General features: G+C 47.1%; 1 protein-coding gene across 5 annotated transcripts in view; it reads left to right on the forward strand.

Annotated features, from left to right (window-relative positions):
* Window positions 1-13589, forward strand: part of TCF12 (transcription factor 12) — a 137743-nt gene that overhangs the window by 51029 nt on the left and 73125 nt on the right. For all 5 annotated transcript variants that reach the window (XM_015409186.1, XM_015409187.1, XM_015409189.1 and 2 more), the window contains one exon: window positions 438-540. In XM_015409186.1, coding sequence (XP_015264672.1) covers window positions 438-540 — 103 coding nt within the window. The remainder of the gene's footprint in view (window positions 1-437; window positions 541-13589) is intronic.

Genomic DNA, 13589 nt, shown 5'->3' on the forward strand with positions numbered 1-13589 from the left:
TATTTTGTTTATTTAACAGTGTCTGATAACTTACACCTCTTGCTCTGAATTATTGCATCAAAATGTCTGCTGTTGCAATCTTGAGTATGCTGTTCAGGTGTGTATCTGTAAGCTGCAAACCTATGATGACTCAGCAGCAACAGAACGGGAAGAAGAAGCAGAAGACAGCCAGTTCCACTGCGGGCCTGATAGAAGCCCTCTGGGGACCTGATCTCACCTCCCGGACCCCTGCCCTAGTTATTATTGGGGGCTTTAAAATTTGATGAGACAGCAACATCTATGGTTTGTTTGTTTCTTTCCATGGTATGCAGACATAAAACCAACTTCAGGGAAAATGACCCACTGTCTCTGCATTTAGTTAGGAGGGTGTCATTGAACTCACCCAGTAGGGCTGCAGATAATCTCTTAAACATCTGTGTTGTTTTTTTCCCTCGTAGGGTTTTACAGAGAGCTCTCATTATGGGGATCACTTGAATGATAGTCGATTAGGGCCCAGTGAAGGATTGTCCCCAACACCTTTCACGAACTCAAATCTGATGGGTAAGTAGGCGATTCTTTGTGAGTAGCCCCTCAGTCCTTCTCTGGCCAAAGAGACCTTTCCCAATCCTCTTTTCTAGAATGATAGTTGAGGTGCCTGTAAGTTTAGAGTATTTCTTATGACAGGCAAGTTTTATTCTGGGAATTATGTCACGGCTTGTGAAAGAGATCGAGGCACCAAAAACTAGGTCCTGTAGGTTTTATCTTTCTCCATTCAGTCTTTGTGCTTGTTCAAAATACTGGTGTAACTAGGTGTGGATTTAAGTCATTTCAGCAATTAGTTTCTAGTTTTGGTTCTGTATCTTTTTGCAAGTGAAGCATGTTGAAAACAACACAGGGAGTGTGCTTCACTGTTGGATTAAGAGTATTTTCCTTGTCTTAAGAGGCTGCCTTGATGGAGGCAGTTCTTTATGGTTGGGTGGGAAGGGGCCTGGGAGAAGCTGCAATTGTACTGATTTATAAATAGTCATGAAGCAGTATTGATTTAGTTCGTGTCTGAGGACTAGGAGTTCCTCATAATGCGTCTCTATCTGTTGAACTGGCATTTGACTTAGGTTTTTCCCTCATGTCTGTGACCTAGTCATGCTCCTGATACTATTTCTTAAGAAAACTGCCATAGCAGTCTTACATGGGCTATGTAAATTCAAATCCTGGTGGTCTTCTGGATATCTCTTCTCTGGGCCTTTTTTTTGTTTTAAATTGTTTTAATGTTTCATGGATTGGCAGATGGACAGTTGTGCTGCACGGTTTGTAAACACAGCTGCCCACCTTATGCTTGTACATGAGAATGTCCAGCACCCAAAAGTGGTGTAAAACAGTGTATCCTCTTTGGAAATCCTGCCACCTATCCCTAATAAGATCAGAATCAGCCGACAGGTGCTCCTCCTTTCTCCTCCAGTAATCTTAGCACGTGCAGAAGGTACTGTCTGAACCAGGAAACGCCAAGTCATCTTCCTTACGCGGGGTGGTGATGACCCTTGTCTCTCTCTTGAAGGTTCAGTACGCGGCACAGTGGAGATCCTGCATTCAAATCAGATCCGGTTATTTTAGTTTGGATATTATGTTTCTGCATGACGAGGTCAGCTGGGGAGGAAGGAGTGAGCCTGCTGCTCGCGCCCAATTAATGGCATGCTGGCTGGGGGTGGGGGTAAATGGCTCCTACGCAAGTGCCATTTTTCAAGGCTGCTGAGTATTTTCAGCCTCTGTGTTTTGAAAAACAAAACCAGAAAGCAATCACCTTCCTAATTCCAGATGCAAAAATGAATTTAGCCCTATTTAAACTTTTAACAGCGTTCTGTTTAAGGGAATGTCCAGTGTGTTTGACTGTGTGATCTGTACTAGGGGTATACATTCGGTTTGTCTGAGCTGGAAAAATACCCTCAAAAAATCTTACCGATATTTTCCGGATATTTTTAAGCCAAATGCTGATCAGAGATCTGTATTCGGCTGCCAGTATAGCTGACCCCCCCAAAAAAGTCGATTTTTTTGGCTTTTATTTGGGTGCCTTCAGCTATACTGAGAAGGCATTTAAAGAGATCGTGGTCTCTTTAAATGCCTTCTCCTCCAAGCCCTGCCGCGTGACTCAGTGAGTTGCACTGCCCCTGCACTTGGAGAAGGCAGTAGGCATTTAAAAAGACTGTGGTCTCTTTAAATTCCTTCTCCTCCAAGCCCTGCTTGCAGAGGCGGCAGTACAACTCAGCAAGCGATCGATTCTCTATTATATAATGGAGCCGAAAAAGTTTGCATTTTCCAATAAGATTCCCAAATCCCAATGCCATACCAATATTGGGATTCGGGAATATCGGAAAAGACTGATATTTTCCAGGCTCAGTATACCCGAAACCCAAAAAATACCAATCCCCCACTCCCCCACACACCTCTAGTCTATACTACATTATTCTGTCATTGTAACATCTATAGCAAATCCAATTTGGCCATGCATTTTCAAAGTAAGAACTCTCACCTTTTGCTTCATATAGCTCCAGCCTTGGTTTGATCATGGCACTCAAGCTGGTACACAGTGGTGGTGGTGGGCAGCTAGGAGCGGGCTCTCTCCTCCAGCCACTGACCAGAGGCAGGCAAGCTTCTTCTCGGCACGGTGGCCGCATCAACGTGTGCCTTTTCGGCCATATGTGGGCGGAGACCTGGATGTCCTGACTCTGACCAGTATTTTAAAGACGTGCCCATTTCAAGTTAACTTCTAACTTAATGTTGGTGTTTTGTCTTAATCCCTTCTTTGCGTTCTTTGTTGTTTTATCATTTTTTTAAAAAGGGCTGTATCTTCTCCAGAGTTTCATTTTGCACGTGTGTCCAGATAGTGCTAGATGCCTTGTTATTTTCATGGTGCCAGTGGAGACAGTTGTCGTTAAAAGAGCTGGCTTTGCTGGGAGATCCAGCCCGCAGATGCGTGTGTGTGTACATGAGAGTACCTAATAACTTGCCCTGGCTTCCTGGGTATAATTTTGCAGGCTGGGTGTGACCCATCTTGGAACTGCCTTTCAACAAGCGGCCTCCCGGTCTGAGGTCACTGGGACTGGCTTCCTGCCCCCCCCCCCCAACTCTGACTTGGGGACATCATCCTTAAAGAAGCCCCTCTTAATCCGCTCTTTCATATTCTTTTTAGGCGGCGGGGGGGGGGGGTAGCTTTCTTCAGGCTGCTGTTTGTACTAAAAGGTTTTTGTTGTTCTCTGTTTGTGTCGCTTTCTACTCTTTTTGTTGAAAGTTTGAATGCTCACTGTTTAAAAAATGTATCAGAAAGGTGGCTGATCCATGTGGAAATGCACAGCTGGCTGGCTGATGCTGGGTTATGTGTGTTGTCCCACTCTTATGTTTTTCAGGGTTTTTCCATCTTGGTGCTTTGCATTTATTTGTTCTATCCCATTTCCCTACCAAAGGATAACAATTTTTTTTTTTGCAGTTTTCAAAATTGTATTACATTAAATATGCTACTGTCTCAGGTTTTAACCATTTGTCCGCGCATGCAGGCACCATTAAAAAGGGAATTGTATGTCAGCGGGATGTTATTTTCGTCTATTATGTTCAGCCATAAGCATGTTTGCCTGGAAAGATAGTGGATTATGAATTGCCCCTGCCTTTGGTGATGGAGCTCTTAAACACTTTAATGACATTGTACATTGCAGAAGCTAGAAATTTTGTATCACAAGTGTTGATAATGATTCAATAATGAACAATTTGCTGCAGAAAGATGCATTTTAATATTCATTCAGACATTTTGAAGTGCCTTTGTCAGAGGAAGTACAGCTATTATGTCAAAGTGATTTGTGTTCCTTCCTAATTCTAGAATTATCCTGTTGATGTTGTCACTGTGAGGGAGTGAGTCTCCTGGTCGTTCAGGAGTTGCCGCAGAAATTGTTCTGGTGTCAGAGAATGCCGTTGGCATGGCCTGGGCTTGGACAAAATCCATCCAAAGCGGACTGATGGTGCCCCTCCTGGACTTAATGTCTTTTCTCGAACAAGTCAGATGCAGACTCCTCTTGAGCATGACTGCCCCAGTGGGCTCTCTCTCATGCCTCACGGATGGCTGGAAAGCTGGGAAACGGTGCAGGAAACGGGTGCAGAGGTGAGCCTTTTCTCACCTGTCTTCAGGTGGCCCAGCCAGAGCTATGCAGGCTGCTACATTTTGTCGCAGCTCCCCACTTGTAGAATCTGCATAGAAACAGGTTTAAAGTCCTGGTAGAACTTTTCTACTTTGTAAAGTTTTCTACTTTGTAAAGTTTAAGGAGCTGCGGTGGCTCAAGTGGTTAAGACGCTGAACTGCAGGCTGTGGAAGGTCAGTAGTTCAGCAGTTCGAGACCCGGGTGCCGCAAGACGGAGTGAGCTCCCGTCTCTAGTTCCAGCTTCTGCCAACCTAGCAGTTTGAAAGCAAGAAATTGCAAGTAGATAAATAGGTACCGCTTCGGTGGGAAGGCAACAGCGTTCCGTGCACGGCCTTGGTGTTCAGTCATGCTGGCCACATGACCACAGAAACGTCTTCGGACAGCGCTGGCTCTTCGGCTTTGAAACGGAGATGAGCACCGCAACCCTAGAGTCGGACTCGACTGGCTTTCGAGCAAGGGAACCTTTACCTTTACCTAAAGTTTATCCAGTTCTGTTAATCGGAACTGCACCCCACCCCACTCAGGTTGCGTATAAAAGGTAATGAATGTCTGAGTGCCTTTTGTATCTTAGCCCATTCAGGTGAATGATCATTGCCCTGTGTATTAACACTTCTTTCGTAAAGATGTTTCTGCTATTTAACCTGATGTTGGGATTTTGGCGGTGCTTATGCTGGCTTTTGAAGAACGTTAATGTAGTTCTTAGTTGAATGATTGTTGGGTTCAAGCTGCTGATGTACCACTACTTCCCACAATGGGCGTTTCACTTGTGGAACTCATTGCCACAGGATGCGGTGGCGACCATTGGCTTACATGGATTTAAGGGGGGGGGTCGGAGCCAGTGTTCTCTCCAAGCTGAGTTAGTGTGAGCTAGTTCACAATATTTTAGCCTCCGGTGCACACATTTGTGTCTTAGCTCAGGAAGGACGGCTCCAGAGCAAGCTAATTTATGCAGTAGCCAAATTGCTCGCTCACGACTTTAATGCCAGTAGCTCACAAAGTAGAGTTTTTGCTCACAAGACTCCACAGCGTAGAGGGAGCATTGGTTGGAGCAACCTGCGGAGGCGAGGTCTGTTGTTGGCTGTGGGCCATGATGGCTGAATGGGACTTCTGGATTCAGAGGTTGAATACCTGTGATGGTCACACTCTGGGGAACAGTCAGTCAGTCAGTCAGTGAGGGTTCTCGTCTGCAGGGCCTGCTTGCTGGCTTCTCTGGGGCGCCTTTCAGGACACTGCTGGCAACAGGATGCTTGACCAGGTGGACCTTGACTCTGATGCAGCGTGGTCATTCTCACATTCATATGAGACAGCAAATGTCTGTGCTTTGCTTCTGGCTGGTAGCTGTGCATCAGTTTTGACTGTGCAATTTATTCCTTGGTTTAAACCCTTTATAGGCCCATTTTAGGCCCAGAGAACTGGGATGCAACGTAGGTGGGGCACTGCAACAACCAAGAGCCGTTAAAATTACAGGAGATAACAAATACCAAATAGCATTCAGTGGCTGTCATTGTGGAAGGCCGCGTTATATCATCCGTTCGCCTTAAAATAGATGACTGTGCAGTTCTGCTTCTGTTGGACACGAGAGAAGGAAATGGAATCTGAAGTGCTGCATAGCGGCCGGGCTCCCCGGTGGACCTGTTGATGATGCAACTTGGAGGAAGTGTTGAGAGTGTGTGTGTGTGTGTGAGGCAGAGCGTCTCTGCTGGGGAAACAGATTACGTACGTTCTTCTTAAGAGTGCTCTGACTGCTGGTGTGGTTTACTGTATCCCTGATTTGAGTGACCAGCAAAGTTTACTTTTGGCTTAATCCTATTTCCGAGTCACAGAGGTTGCAGCCCACATCCTTGAGAGCAGGTGTCGTGGTTAAGTGTGCGGACTCTAATCTGGGAGAACCTGGTTTGATTCCCCACTCCTCCACTTGCACCTGCTGATGTGACCTTGGGTCAGTCACAAGCTCTGGCACAGCTGTTCCTGAAAGAGCAGTTTGTGTCAGAGTTCTCTCAGCCCCACCCACCTCACAGGGTGTCTGTTGTGGGAAGGGGAAGGGAAAGGAGTTTCTAAGCCGCTCTGAGACTCCAAGTGAAGGGCGGAGTATAAATCCAGTCTCTTCTTCTTCTTCTTCTGCTACAGTTTGGTCTAGGAGAGCCAGTTTGGTGCACTGGTTAAGTGTGTGGACTCTAATCTGGGAGAACCAGGTTTGATTCTCCACTCCTTCACTTGCAGCTGCTGGTGTGACCTTGGGTCAGCCACAAGTTCTCTCAGAGCTGTTCTCTCAAGGATAGTTCTTGAAAGAGCTCTCTCAGCCCCACCTACCTCACAGGGTGTCTGTTGTGGGGAGGGGAGGGGAAGGGAAAGGAGTTTGTGAGCCGCTCCGAGCGAAGGGCGGGGTATAAATCCAATCTCTTCTTCTTCTACAGTGGGTAGTGTGCCGGACTAGGTTCCGGGACATCTGGATTTGAGTTCCCACTCTGCCACGGAAGTTTGCCACGTGACATTGAGCCTCTCGCGTGCACATGGTCTAACCTACCTCATAGAGTTGTTGCAAGGACAAAACGGAGAGGAGAATGTTGTAAGCTGCTTTTGGTTCCCCTGAGGACCCAGAACTGAAGTAAATAAATTGGCTGGAGATCTGGCCAAGCCTAAGCCATTTGGGGGTATCTCTTAAAAGCTGGAACTGCAGTGGTCTGTGTGTCTCATGCATACATAAACTGGCTCTGTCTGATCACCTGCTCCTGAGTAAGGACAGAATGCACAAGAAACTGAATGAGTCTGATGCATTTTTCATTAGGAAGAAGACATATTCTTACCTGTAAATACAGAATTCCAGGTAGAAGACTGAGGCTTTCAAAGGCTGTTGATTTACTAACAGACATGCATTCTTTAAAGCTACGCTTATTGATAATCTATTATGAGAGATGTCTGTTAAGGCAATGAAAGAGTTGCTTAATTGAAAAAGAGCCCCCCCACACACCCTTTACATAGGATTTTCGCTTCTAAATTTTGCCTGCCTCTAAAGAACCAAGTCCAAAAGACTTCATCCAGTGTTGTACTTGGCTCTGATCGGAAGGGTCTTGTGATGCGGCCTGTGCCATTTTGCCCGAAGTGTTGCATGAGTTGAATGAGGCTCATAATAAAGATGTGGGCCTGGTTCTTTTGTCCCCCCCCCCCCTTCTTCTTTCATGGAACCAAACGGTCATGCAGCACCAGCACTGCGTACTGAGCATTTTCATCTTTGGGTTTAGGCACATCAGATAGCATGTCAACCTTGTTTCCCTGCTCCCCTTTCGTTCATAGCACTGTTTCGGTCAAATAGTTTCCCAGGTCTCCCTTAACAAAGCAACACATCTGTAGAAAGCCTCTAGGAATCCGGTTTCCCTGGTGTAGGTGGTAGCAGGTGTCCACTTGCATCTCTCTCCTCTCACACCACCGCCCCCCCCCCCCAACTCTTCAGCGTCTTCCCTGTTAGCAGCTGGGGCGGGCAGAGTACCAGGGATTGCCCTCAGGTGAAGGACATTAGAATTCACAGGTCACAGGTGTTTGCCATGCTGATATTTCTGTCTTTGCTTGCAAGTGCTCCGAGGGAGTCCTTTCCCTCTGACCGACTTGCCGCCCTCAGCATGGTGAAGATGCTGCCTTTGAAGTCAAGTGTAAAGAAATGATACAGGGAGCAGGTGTGAGAAAAAGGCTCCCCCCGCCCTCCCGCCGCACTTAAAGGAACACGTCGCTCATCTAAAAGGCACTGCTTGTTTCCCTGGGCTCAGAAGACAAAAGCCGGTTCTATTTTGCAAAACGCTTAAAATTATTTTTCATAGAATATCAGAAATAAAATGTTATTTTATTTATTTTATTTGTATCTCGCCCTCTCCGCCGTGGCAGGCTCGGGGCAGCTTACAGAATATATATAAATATTAAAACGACAAGATATGTTAAGACACAAAAGTTAAATTGAAACCATAGCACATAAAATTTAGATTTCAAGGAACATAAATATTAATAAAAGATGGCGGCGTTCTCTCAGCATCTTACCTACTTACCTAAGGGACCTACCTACTTACCTAAGGGTCAGCTACCACGACACTCCGGGTTCTTGCCAGGCTGTTCGTTCTTATGTTAGTGCTGATGTTGGGGGGCCAGGGCCACACTATTGAAAGGGGGCACCCTCATCGAAAGCCTGGTGGAAGAGCTCTGTCTTACAGGCCCTGCGGAAAAGGTCCCGCAGGGCCCTGATGTCATCCGGGAGCTCATTCCACCAGTAAGGGGTCGCCACAGAAAAGGCCCTGGCCCTTGTCACATCTAGCCTGGCTTCTTTACGGCCTGGGAGAGCCAGACAGTTTTGGGACCCCGATTTTAGTGCTCTCTGGGGAACATATGGAGAAAGGTGGTCCCTTAGGTAAGTAGGTCCCTGACCCTGTAGGGCTTTAAAGGTAAGAACCAGCACCTTGAACCGCATCCGGTATGCTGTCGGTAGCCAGTGCAGTGCTTTTAGGGCAGGCTGGATGTGTTCCCGCACAGGAAGACACAACAGCCTCGCCGCTGCATTCTGCACCAGCTGCAGCTTCTGGATTTGGGACAAGGGCAATGCCTGGACCTTATGTCAGTCTTTCCCGTCTAAATTAGGTGAGAGGATGCGGCCTAAGTGGCACAGAGGCTGGTATCATGACTGAGGTGGAATAATTAAAAAAAATGTAAGATGGAGGTGTTGGCCGTCCCAGATGTATCTGGTCTAGCCTTTCCCTCACCCGTTAGGCTGCCTTGACGACTTGCAAATATGAAAACGTCCTTACAGAATGTGCCCTCAGAAATTCCGGATGTTATGATCTTCCTCGTGCCCAGGTAGCCTTCGGCACGGTAGACTAAAGGCCATTCGAGCGGCTCTCCTGGGGCCGTGCTGCAGCCTCCCTTCTCCCGCTACCTGCCCTGCTGCTCTCCTGAGCCTGGGGCGGGGGCCCTTCAGCTGCACCCTGTTCCCCTCTGAGCACCCTTGGAAACAGAAGGGCCTTGCAGACCGTCCACTGCAGCCATGAACGTTCTGTGAGGGAGGAGGAAAAGGAGTTGAGGCAGAAGAGGAGGAGGAGCCAAGCTGGGGTGGGCCGCTCTCAATGAAGCGGACTGTGCCTGAGAGAGGTAGAACTCTTAGTTATCTAAATGAGTAGCTATAAGCAACAACAAAAATACAGTTTGTCTGCTGAATAAAAACAAAACAAAAACCCGTGGCACTAAAACTTTTGTATATTTGACTTCCAGTAACTGGAATATGTTTTGGGAATTAAGGTCTTGGGGGGGGGGCAAAAGTGCTTGGTGCTGGGGGGGCAACAGTGGGAGAGCTCCGAGTGTCCTGGCCCCACTGCTGGACCTCCTGATGGCCCCTGGTGTTTTTGGCCACTGTGTGACACAGAATGTTGGACTGGATGGGCCTTTGGCCTGATCCAACTTTGGCTTTTCTCTTATGTTCTTATGTCTCATTTTATCCATCTCCCATATTGTCTCTTTTTTTGACCAAGCCCTTCCTTGTTGAGGGCTGAAGTCTGGAGTCTGGCCCTCTTTCCACATGCGCTCATTCCATGATTGCCCAAAGGTGGTTCCTTCCACAGGACTCTGGAGCTGGGTCTCCCTTTGCTACTTGTGCTCAAGATCTGCCTTTGCTGCTTGCACTCAAGAAGGAGGTCTCAGGTGCAACGTGATTCAGAGCGAGCGCTGCGCTGTGAATGAGCCTGTGAGAAGCCTCCATCAAGCTTGACCAAGAGAGACACTCCTCTGACATAACGCAAAGGAGTCACTTGCAGAAAGTCATAGCTGGCCACGGCACAAAAACCAACATTATCCTTGCCTGATAAGACTCAGATTGCAAGCCATGTTTTGGTGAAAACCAGGAAGCATCGGGCTGTAGTGGGGCCTGCCAAATGTTTTTAGAGAGGAGGTGGAGCCAGATGGGTCTTTTTCCCAGCAGGGCTTCTGATTGACCACGGGAGATCTGATTGGCTGTGGAGATTAAAAGGTATCCTGTTGCAGAGAGCTCCTGCCCGAAGTGGTGATGAGTCGCTGTTAGATTTATATAGAGCCTTGCTCGATTTTTTGGTGGATTCTAGGCCAGAAAGTATTCTTTCCTCAGCTAAATCCCTTGTTCAGGCCCTGAGAGTTCAGGCAGCTTGTGAAAGGCATCTTCCGTAATATGATATAGCCTGTCCTGTCTGGCTTGGATTCTTCCTTTCTCCTATTTAGCCCTAATTGGGATTGACTGTCGCTACTCAGGACCTGTTGCTCAGAAGAGTGGAAAGAGAAATGAAGGAAGAAATTTGGTTAAAAAACAACAACACACAACCTAGCTCCCCGAAATTCTGTGGTTGGCCCCACCTTCTGTGGCAGCCATTTTGCTGTTGCACCCACTATTCTGTGTCAGAATACCCAAGATGCCCGTGGACTGAAAGAGGTTGGGGAACCCTGCTGTAGTGTATGCCGCAGAAGAAGATCATGGGAAGGAGCCCAAACTCTTGCAAGCTTATTTGGTTTATACAGCATCCAGTCTTGGTTTGCTGCTGTCTGTCAGAAAGTTCTTAATTCTGGTGTGTCAAAGATGAACATCTACACAAGATATTTTTGCCCTCCAGTTAATGAAGACGGGGCTGTAGGAGTTATCACAAATATTTTTGCCCTCCAGTTAATGAAGACGGGGCTGTAGGAGTTATCACAAAATGAGCTCCTAGCCACTTCCTCTACTTGGACATTCGAGTGAGCCCTCGTGCAGGATCTCTTGCCAATGAGTCTTGCTGGCCATGGAAGTCTAAGTCCAGCCATGCCTGGTGGCCACACAGCCCTCCAGGTCACAGGGCTCACCAGCCCTCCTAAAGGAAACCTTCGTTAGGCTTAGTATGAGTTCACTCGGCCATCTCCCGTAAGCCAGAGTCTGAGTTAAAGCCAAGGCATTAGGTGGGGCTCAGCAACTAGCAGCCCTGTCCAGAGCTATACCCTCAGAGTGATGCAAGTCCCCATTTGGTAACCTGGAAGCAAAAGAAAGCACAAGGAATGTGCCCCTCTTCTAGGCATAACATCATTAGGACTTGGCAGTGAACTCCGTCGGGGTTAGGACCTCAACCCACTCCCCCTCCCTTGCTCCCATTTCAGAATGGCTGTTTAGCAAAACGTGTTGTTGGCCAAGGATGTAAGGAGAGGCTCTGGTGGTGTACAGTGTAGTGTCTGTTGTTGGCTTGCGTGCATGACAACCCCTCATGGTATGGCTGTGTTGGAAACGAGAGGGAGGAGGACACTGCAGAAACTGGGGCAGAAGGTCCCAAGGAAATGTGTAGTGAGTGTCCAGTGCTTCTCAAGGGGGGGGGTGTTCTTATTCTCTGTGGGTAGAACATGAGTAGGCACGGTCAGTAGTTGCCCTGCCAAGATTCCACACATGCAGACACCCTCCCCCCAATTTTTGCCCCAGGAATAAGGGGTCTGTGTGTAAGGAACTGCACAGAGGCGTTGCGGTGGTGGTGCTGCTCAGGCCACTGGGAGAAACCTGTTAGTATCCAGTCCAGCCATTTGCACAGGGAGCTTGTCAAAGGAAATACTGTATGGGTAGTGTGCTTGGCGCACTGTGTTTGTCTTCAGGGGTTGGGTGTGGGTTTGCGTGGGTGTTCATCTCTGCAGGCTCAGTACTGTTTCACGGTTTCTTTGTGTCAGAATAATAGCATCATACGCGCTCTTTGTTGTGAAGGGAACATCATTGATCTTGGGCTCTGGAGAAAATCCTCCCGGGCAGAAGTTTTCGGTTTCGAGTTGCTGCAATCTGCGCTCCAGGGAGCTTAAAGTCAGTGACTTCACTATAAACAGCGCTCTTATTAATATGCGCAACATGAAACGCTTTCAGTGGGGAGGTTATTAGAATGCTGGTTTGTATCCTCCAGTGAATGAAATGATGTGTGATTATGAAGTCATCAGGCATGGACCAGTAAGGCTCGAGAGAGCCCCCCTCCTCGGGGGTCCTTGGGGTGCCATTGATTGGTGACCATGTGTTTGTGCCCGATAGACTGTGAAATGGTGTGTTGCTACACGGCTGTGCTGCACCTGCGCCCCACCGAGGTGATTGATTGGTTTGGTCATGTGGAATGTTCCCATCTGGTCCACAGTAATGTGTGTGTGTGTGTGTGTGTGTTCTGCAGCAAATAGCAAGAACCGGCTGAATAACTGTAGCCAGCCGTCGCAAAGGGCTAAGCAAGATGTTCCCTTTTAAAACAAGCTAAGATTGCAAGCTGCGCTTCCTCCGATTTCCACGGATCTTATAAAAATAGAGGCTGGATACACAGTGCATCCCCTGGGCCCAGGAGGCCGAAGTCAATAACAGTTAACACCAAAAGGGCTCCAGGCAACGACAGCGTTGGAGCAATAATACGGGGTTAACCCTTCCCCTCTGCCTCACCTTCCGTATCGGGTATCTTATATCCTTACTTGTAAAACCCTCACTGACATTCTGAGTTGAACTTCACAATTTTGAAATCTAAATAACGAAAATTAGTATGCAGTGGTCTCGCTCTCTCTTTTTAAAAGATTCTTTCGTGATGTTGGGCGGTCTTGTTTGATATTTCTTAATCTTGGGTTTTTCCATAATTGATCTATTTATTCCACTTAATGACTAATTACATATCGGACTACTTCATCAGCAGTATTCATCATTGTTGAATGTAATAATGACATTTCAACAAAGGAAAAAAATAAATATGCAAATAGGAACTCATTAACATTTGCACGAGCTGTTTGAATAATCACATTGCTGACAAGGCTGTAATTAACCGAAATTGATGCCGTGTTCAGGATTTGATAGTGTGTTTTCTCAGCACTTTATTGTTGCTGCTCTGGGGGCTGCAGTGAAGTTCTTCTCGTCTTTGCGCCTTGTCTCTGACTTGACACGATGGGTTGTGCCAGGTACCAGAGGGGCCAGGGAGTTCGCAATTCAGCTATGACCTACCTTCCACGCATAGAAAGATACTTGATTTAAATTGCCTTAGTGCTAATGAAGCGTGGCTAGACTTCTGTAATTATGCAACAACTGCCAGGAAGAAAGAACACGAGAATTAAAGGGGGGGGGGAGGAATGGTATTCTTGTGTGAACCACATTGTATAGATAGAGGACTACACTTTCACGCACCACAACTCTGGGTTTGTTTGTATTTCCGTCATTTGTTTAACCGTGATTTCCCGTCCGGAGGCTCAGGTCCGCTGTAACTGAAAATCACTGAGGGAAAATTATAAAACGTACAGTCAAATTCGTAGCGCTTTTCACTGCTTATATTCTCCTCTCTCTCTCTTATTTGTGCTGCGTTCATTGCTTCTGCCAGGGATATTAAGTGAAGTGCCCAAAATACATTAGAGCTGTTTATGTCGGGCTTTTGGAATTACTACAAATGCTGATGATAACAAGTTTAAGGAATTTTCTTTGTTGAATATGTTCTT

Source organism: Gekko japonicus, unplaced genomic scaffold (genome assembly GCF_001447785.1).
Source record: "Gekko japonicus isolate JY-2015 unplaced genomic scaffold, Gekko_japonicus_V1.1 scaffold167, whole genome shotgun sequence".
Lineage (NCBI taxonomy): Eukaryota > Metazoa > Chordata > Lepidosauria > Squamata > Gekkonidae > Gekko > Gekko japonicus.